Source organism: Oncorhynchus gorbuscha, linkage group LG04, assembly GCF_021184085.1.
Source record: "Oncorhynchus gorbuscha isolate QuinsamMale2020 ecotype Even-year linkage group LG04, OgorEven_v1.0, whole genome shotgun sequence".
In the NCBI taxonomy this organism is placed as follows: Eukaryota; Metazoa; Chordata; class Actinopteri; order Salmoniformes; family Salmonidae; genus Oncorhynchus; species Oncorhynchus gorbuscha.
Window position 1 is genome coordinate 65,465,017 of NC_060176.1, and position 8,271 is coordinate 65,473,287.

Below are 8,271 nucleotides of genomic sequence, written 5' to 3' on the forward strand. Positions count from 1 at the left end.
GCTTATCTTTTCCCATTGGAAGCAATGTACTGAGATAAACATTCTCCCTGGTGAGACTCAACGTTTTCCATTAACTGCATTGTATTGAGGAAACATCAGCTACTGTGACATTTTATCTTTTTGCAAAAACGTGCCAAGGTGACATTTTCAGGCTGATAATGGGCTGGGATGCTAGATCAAGCTCTGTGGAGTTGTTCAATTGAATGCTCACCAGTTTGCAGTGTCTGCTTAAATAGGCTGATCTTGTCGCTGCCTCTCATGGCACTTGGCCCTGCCTAGCGCCAGTCCTCTTGCAAAGTGTATCCAGTTTTGCGTCCTCTGGCAATTTGCATTGCGGTAGGTCAAACTGAACTCATTAGAAGAGTCTCCAACTTAAGAGAACTTTCACTGCTTGCGTCTGGTGAGTAACATATCATTGTCTTTTGGTTGTTATCAAATTTATGCATTGACTACTTGTTCAACAAAAGTAGGCTACATGTTGGTAGTTCATTGGGAGATACCACATTATTTTCTCATTTCCATAAAATCATAGATTCTTATTTCTGTGAAATTAAAACCTAAACAGTTGTGTTCTCATACAGGACTAATCTGAACAGATTATCTTTCTTTCTTTTTCTTTCATGTTTATGAAAGTGATAAAGTATTTGTTTTCACTGTCTCTTCCAGATTCTAGTTTGTGTCTTAGTGCTTCTGTCCTGGCTGGCTCTCAGCTCTCAGACGGCAATATGAGGCTGACATTTGGGATATTCCCCAAGGATGGCCTCAGTATGTCCCTCTCCGGAGTCACCATGGCTCTCTGTTCCCTCACCCTGCTTCTAGTGGCTCTCAGGGGCCGCAAGCGAGAGGGTGCGGGACACCCCAAAGGCACCCTGCCACCGGGTCCGACCCCCTGGCCCCTGGTGGGTAACCTGTTCCAGATGGGCGACCAGATCCACCTGTCCCTGACGCAGCTCCGGCTGCAGTACGGAGACGTCTTCCAGATGCGTATGGGCTCCCTTGTTGTGGTGGTGCTTAGCGGCTATGCCACCATTAGGCAGGCGCTGGTTCGGCAGGGCGAGGCTTTCGCTGGACGCCCTGACCTCTTCACCTTCTCTGCCGTGGCCAATGGCACCAGCATGACCTTCAGTGAGAAGTATGGCCCCGCCTGGGTGCTCCACAAAAAGCTCTGCAAGAACGCCCTACGCTCCTTCTCGCAGGCAGAGTCGCGGGGTCCCGACACCACCTGTATGCTAGAGGAGCACGTGTGCGCTGAGGCAGCTGGGATGGTGGAGGCCATTTGGGAGCTATCAGAGGCGAGCGAGGGGTTAGGTCTGGACCCTGTGGTCCCGCTGGTTACGTCGGTGGCCAATGTGGTGTGTGCTCTGTGTTTCGGGAAGAGGTATGACTACAATGACAAAGAGTTCCTCACTATTGTGCACATCAACAACGAGGTGTTGCGGATCTTCGCTGCAGGCAACATGGCCGACTTCTTCCCTGTGTTCCGCTACCTGCCGAGCCCGTCCCTGCGTAAGATGGTCCAGCACATCAGCAGAATGAACAGCTTCATGGAACACAACATCGAGGAGCACCTGGAGACCTTTGACAAGGTTTGAGCCACACCTGGGTCATGCAAATTAGAGCACACCACAGAAAATATTTATATACTTTTTCAGTGGAAAATTTCAAATGAGTCCTTTTCGGGACAAGTCCATGTAGTCCCTCCCCGTTTCAGTATTCTTCTGTTTGGTGTTTAATGAACAGACCCTGAAAGCCGTCTGATAATATTGCAATGTATGATAAGATATCCAACTGACATTTAACCGTTCTACTGTTACAGCTTGAGGTAGAGGTAAGATATATTTATACATGTGCTATTAAAACTATTGCCTAGAGGCATATATTCTGTAATGTGTATTCACTGAAACAGAAAGTTGACGTAATCCTTTTTGCAGACATCAACTTGTAGAGTAATCTCTATTATAATATGACATTTAGGCTGAACTTGGTAGATAAGTAAACTGTTACAAAGATATGATCTGTGCAATCAGATTCTGGTACAGAGGCACAGAAAACCAGGCAGTCATTGAGGGATCTGTTTCAGTGCTAGAGGGATAGACAGAGAGAAGGAATAATGCAGGGGGGAAAGAAAGGAAGAGTTGGGATAGAGGGAGATATAGCGTGAGCAGAGGTAGATTAGGTAGAAAGGAAAGTTCCTTTTTGGAAAGCATGTTTTTGCTTGTGATTTTAGGTTACGTATAACAGTTTGTATATTACAGTAGGGATTACATTGAACAGATAGTTATTTGAAATATTGAAATAGTTGAGCTACAATATAAGAGACCTATACTCTAGGTAGGAGGACAGGCCAGACCAGGCTTATATATATATCGGGTGAGGCTAAAGTGAACCTTTGTTCTTGCGCAGGGGCTAAAATGCTCGCACGCTCTCTTTAATGAGGAATTATCAATCTGGTGGAAGAAACATGCTCACATGTTTTCTAGAAGATGCTGTCATTTACTGTCAGTCTCACACTCACAATTTGATGGTACATTTGATTGGCGGGTTGTATGTTAGGGTTTTGTGAATTTGAAAGGATTACATTTGATTTGAAATCAGTATTTGGAATATGACACAGATATAACCTGGAGTGGCTAGGTTAGGACTCCCCCTGCACATGTATAGACTTACTTAGAGGGACATAACATATAAGCCTTATTATTAGACATTATAAGGGCTCATACAGTACCAGCCAAAAGTTTGGACACACCTACTCATTCAAGGGTTTTTCTTTATTTTTACTATTTTCTACATTGCATAATAATAGCAAAGACATAAAAACTACAAAATAACACATATGGAATCATGTAGTAACCAAAAAAGTGTTCAACTGTACACAGTACTACATGGAACTCTATTCCACATCAGGTAAGATTTTTTTAAACGATAAAAATACACCTTATGGAACAGCGGGGAATAGGCACACAAGTGCTAGCATACGCACTCTACACACATGTACATTGTAGTATGGTGGTATCATACATTTTGTATTGTAGATATGTAGTGGTGTAATACTGTTATATGATGTACTGTTTTATCTTTTGTTTTCTATGCAATGTAAATGTCTTAATGTGTTTGAAACACAGGAAGAGTAGCTGCTGCCTTGGTAGCAGATAATGGTGATCCCTAATAAATACAACAAAGCTGCAGGTATTAAGTAGAGTGTAAAGTAAAGTGTTAACTAAAGCTGTGATGATGTGTGTGTTTCCAGGACTGTATACGTGACATCACAGATGCTCTGATTGCCCTCTGTGAGGATCGGCAAGAGGATGAAGACACCGCAGTGCTGTCCAACTCCCAGATCATACACACTGTCATCGACATCTTTGGAGCAGGTGAGAGAGATGGAACAGAGAAGTTTGGCAACAAATGATTTGAAGCTCTGCTTATAAACAGCATATTAACACTAGGCTATTACACAGTACGTTCATTCTTGACAAGAAGTTTATAAACAGACCTTGGTATTATGGCTATTTCAGGGCTGTGGCTGTAGTATGTGGCTGTAGTATGTTTGCTGAGACTCGATTTCCAAATTCAGATGTCTTTTTCTTCTGGACGATCACCATTCCTAGCAGTGATGGGTTGAACAATACGTTTGAACAGACCAACTCTAGAGCAACTTAATTCATTTGGCGTTCATAGCATAGATACGACGGTGATAAGGACGATTGTAACTAATGTTACATATTAGGTTTTTTTACATTACAGGATTCGATACCATCATAGCTGGTTTACAGTGGAGCCTCTTATACCTCATCAAGTTTCCTGACATCCAGGTCAAAATACACCAGGAGATTGGTACTGTACATCCTCTGTGTTGTAATAATTCTTCCTGTATGACTGAACAGTACTTTTCCTATAGAAAAGTGTAATACTGTACTGTCTGCCCTTGTAGCGCTAAATGGACTTCTTGTCTCTTTATACTTAGTCTCTTTGTACGCCTGCTTGTGTGTCTGCTTTAGTTGTTAAGAATAATCACTTTGTTTTATAAAAATAGGTGAGAGTTCAGGTGATTTATGAATGTAAGTACTTCCTGTGTTGTCAAATAGCACATCCTAATGAGCAGAGTCTCCTACAGTACCAGCCAGTTTGCCAGTTTGATAGGCCGTCTGTGCAGTTCCACACAATGATCTAATCTTTGAGAGACGTGTCCCCCCACCCTACCCCCCCATTCAGTCCTCAATGGCTAGAGACCATTGCTCGCCATGGTAACACGCAAAAGGTCATGAATTCACCAACGCCGGAGCTATTTTTGAAGTGGGCTGAGAAAACTGGTACAGTATGTTCAGTAAGCACGATTCATTCACAGAGACAGAGAGAGAAAAAAGAGAGAGAGATTTTGGATACTTGGACAGTCTACTCTGACAGGAACAATGGGGATCACACGCAGGGTTATTGCACCATACGAGAATCAAGCCACACAAATCATCCCCTTACTTGTGAATGGAAATGTAAGACTAGATGGCAATAATCCAATCGTCTTTCTTTCTTCCTTGGTCTCACTTTTTCTGATTGCCTCTGTAATGTCGCTGATCCTTTTCTCTTTTTTTCCACTTTCAGGTACATTATTTTCTTGTCACTTTCCTCGAGGTATTTTGATTGCGACTGTATGTTTTTGCCTTTCTCTGGTTCAGACGACCACATTGGCCCAGCCAGACTACCTCGGTTTGAAGACAAGCCCAAGATGCCTTTTACTGAGTCCTTCTTATATGAGGTGTTCCGTCACACATCCTATGTCCCTTTCACCATACCACACTGGTGAGGCTCTGATAACAGTCACAGTAACCATTTGTAATAATTACATTTGCATGGTGCCTGTCTGTTAGCACGTTCAGGTCAAAGCGTTATATCTGGGAAAGTTGATATTTACACAGTCTTCCCCTCCCCCATGCTTTTCATCCCTTAAGCACCACACAAAACATCACACTCAATGGATACTTCATTCCAAAGGACACCTGTGTCTTCATCAATCAGTATCAGGTTAATCACGACATGTGAGTGTTATCTGTATGTGTTTTAAAGCACACATCTCAATTTATGTTACATTTTAGTCCTTTGTGCAGTGTTGGGGAAGTTACTCTGAAAGTATAGCTGGCCAAGTTACCAATTACTTCAGAATGGAAGAGGTTAAGCTACAGTAAAGCTACCCTTAAGAAACATATTGTTTAGTTAACTGAAGTTACTTTGGAAAAGTAGTTCACTACATCCAAACTACTTCGTGAAGATTTATCATATCTAAATCTGAAATGTCATAGACCACAAATTGCAAGAACAGATCACTCTGGAGTCAGATTAAATCTGATTTTAGATGTTAACAGATTGTGTAATTTAGCCTATTAAACAAGAAAACTATATTTTAAGTTAGAATTTAACAGGTCTGATATTGAAAAAGAAAGAAAATTCTTGCCTGATTCCATTCTATTAAAAAAAAAAAGTAGTGTGTAGTTCCAGTAGTTATAGCTACATCACTACTTGGTAAAAAAAAGTAAATAACTTCTGAAAACACTACCTATATTTGAATTGAGTTAAACTACCACTAAGCTTCTGCAAAATATAGTTAAATTACTTGTTGAACTACATGTAGTTCACTCCTCCCCAACACTGAGGAGGTGACATCACCTTTTGGAGATGTCAGCTCTCTCACAATCTATTTGCATGTGTTCAACTGGTCTTGGTCATGTCCACTAGGCACCAACCAGCAGGAAAGGACTAAAGTGAGGGATTGACTATCTGGACTCATTTTTGTTTCCAAGTTACGAAACGTTTTCTTTTGTGTGCTCTAATGAACACAACCCTGTTGTGGTTGTGAATGGTTGGCTGTCATTTTCCTCATTTGTAGAGATCTGTGGGGTGACCCAGACGTGTTCCGCCCCGAGCGCTTCCTGGGTAAAGAGGGACAGCTCAACAAAGACCTGACAGAGAAGGTCATGATCTTCGGGATGGGGAAAAGGCGTTGCCTGGGTGATGGGTTCGCCCGGTTGGAGATGTTTGTATTCCTGACCACACTGCTCCATCGGCTGTGTATCGAGAATGTTCCAGGACAGGAGCTGGACCTCAGTACCGACTTTGGGCTCACCATGAAGCCCCGCCCCTACAGGATCAGTGTCTCGTCACGCCTCTAGATCCGTCCTGTCCGTTAAGCCATACGGCACCAACTACAATAAGGCTACAACTGGCTTGACTGGGCAAGACCTTGCCCACATCATCATAACGCACAGAAACCATGGATACTCAGACACCAAAACATATTTACTATACAGACTGAACACAACATCTTTACCTGGCAGTGGTGTCATTACCACTGTAAACACAAACACAGTTCCTAGCTGTGAAGAGTCAAGACAGAGTTAAGGCGGTACAAAGTGTGCAATAGTATTAAGTAGCCATAACCAAGGATTTGTTCACATCCATTTCCTCATTGGTCATCAAATGGATTGATATTTCCCTAGAAGTTGTTAAGATTTTAGTTTAAGTATGTTATATCCTATTGTAGATATTTAAGATAAACCTATTCTATATGTAACTTTAGCATTTTTATGATATCTCAGTATGCATGTAATGTTAGAATATCTATGCCTATTGGAAAACAGTATTGGTACATGGCCATTCCCAGTATTATTTGAACTATTAGGGACAGTGATTGGTCCTTTCACCTTCATCAAGTGAAACATAATTACAAATGCCTTTTATTAATATCCTTATCTGTAGTTATTAATTCAACTAAACGCTTAGGGAGGGAGAGAGGAAGTGTTGTTTTATATAAGTGATCAGAGCCTGGTGCACTATGCAGCGTTCACTCAGGGTTCATTACTACTCAACGCACTCTTCCAGCCCCCATTCATCTGTAACTCCGGGGTTTTAAGAGATCTCTTTCTCACTTTCTCTCTCCTTTCCCATTCCTACTGTAAGTAGTTGCCAGTGATACTCTGAGATCAAGGAGAACCACCTTTTTTAATATATTTTTTAATTTTTTAATTTTAGACAGTCTTTGGATTCCACCAGACTTCTTTCAGAGGTTAAGATGAAAGATGAGACACGTCTGTAAAATTCCAATTTTGATGCAGTGATGTTCTATTTTATGAGATAAAACTATCACTGAAAAGCCATGATTATAAGTGTTTGAATGAGATATGTTTCTTACATTATTGTAACTTGATTGCCAGTATATGTTCCCAGAAGAATTCCACAGATGTCACAGCAGTGAAGCCATTTGAGAGGCATGTCTTTATTCAGACGACAATACACCCCTCTTTGAAATCACATATTAATGATGTCTGTTAACACGTGTCTTGTGAAAATTACATTTTTTCATTTGTTAGTCTTTTTTGTCTTAATTTAGCATCTGAAAAGTGTGAGTGAGAATAAAAACTGATGGAAGTTTGTGTATGTGGTTATTCCTTGTTTGTTTTAGTTTTATTTTGGTCACAATCACTGGCATTCTCTCCAGAATTAAAGGTGCAATCCTTCATTCGTGTTTCAGCCAAACGGCAGCCCTACCCACTTGATTTGGTACAAAGCTGTGGGATGGGACTGGAGATATGTGGCCACTTTCAAATTCATAGATTGAGATAAAAAAAATATATATATATAATTTTAAACACATTTCTAAGCTATACACTGTTTACAAAGACTGATTCTTGAAGAATTGCCTAACTGCCTAAACCCAACTGAAACCAAAATAAACTTGTTTTACTCCATTGTTTGTAAATATGTAATTGTAAACAAAGATTGTATAGCTTCAAAGCATCTCATGGTTGATTAGTCCTTGCATCCAAAGCTCCGTCTATGAATTTGAGTGGTTACATCTCTTCTGCCCCATCCCTCAACTGTTTACCAAAATAGGTGGTGGGGCGGCCATTTTACAAAACTCAGACTGTGGATTTTTTAAACCTTTATTTAACTAGGCAAGTCAGTTAAGAACAAATTGTTACTTAACTGCCTTGTTCAGGGGTAGAATAATAGATTTTTACCTTATCAGCTCGGGGATTCGATCCAGCAACCTTTCGGTTACTGGCCAAATTCCTCTAATCACTAGGCTACCCGGATTGAATACAGTTGTATAAACTCAAGTAATTAATAAATCAATTAAATTAATTCCAATTTGAACTGGTTTAATGTGAAGGCTCCATGCCGTCTCTTACATGATAGATCCTGTTACAGTATATGAGCCATATGAGAAACTAATGAGCATGATTGGAATGAAGAATGGACTCAACTCAACTTTAGACCACTTTC

The 8,271-nt window shown here is 40.9% G+C and overlaps 1 protein-coding gene across 1 annotated transcript; it reads left to right on the plus strand.

Moving 5' to 3' along the window:
• Positions 1-285: 285 nt before the first annotated feature.
• Positions 286-7,418, plus strand: LOC124033383 (cytochrome P450 1A1). Its single transcript, XM_046345410.1, has 7 exons — positions 286-400; positions 667-1,586; positions 3,248-3,371; positions 3,745-3,834; positions 4,671-4,794; positions 4,944-5,030; positions 5,876-7,418. The coding sequence occupies exons 2-7, from the start codon at positions 726-728 to the stop codon at positions 6,156-6,158; spliced, it is 1,569 nt and encodes a 522-aa protein (XP_046201366.1). The 5' UTR covers positions 286-400; positions 667-725; the 3' UTR covers positions 6,159-7,418.
• The last annotated feature ends 853 nt before the right edge of the window (positions 7,419-8,271 follow it).

Coding starts and splice junctions, on each gene's coding strand:
- LOC124033383 (XM_046345410.1), top strand. CDS start 726: ATGAGGCTGACATTTGGGATATTCCCCAAGGATGGCCTCAGTATGTCC. Junction 1,587..3,247: donor ACCTGGAGACCTTTGACAAG/GTTTGAGCCACA, acceptor GTGTGTTTCCAG/GACTGTATACGTGACATCAC. Junction 3,835..4,670: donor CAAAATACACCAGGAGATTG/GTACTGTACATC, acceptor TCTCTGGTTCAG/ACGACCACATTGGCCCAGCC.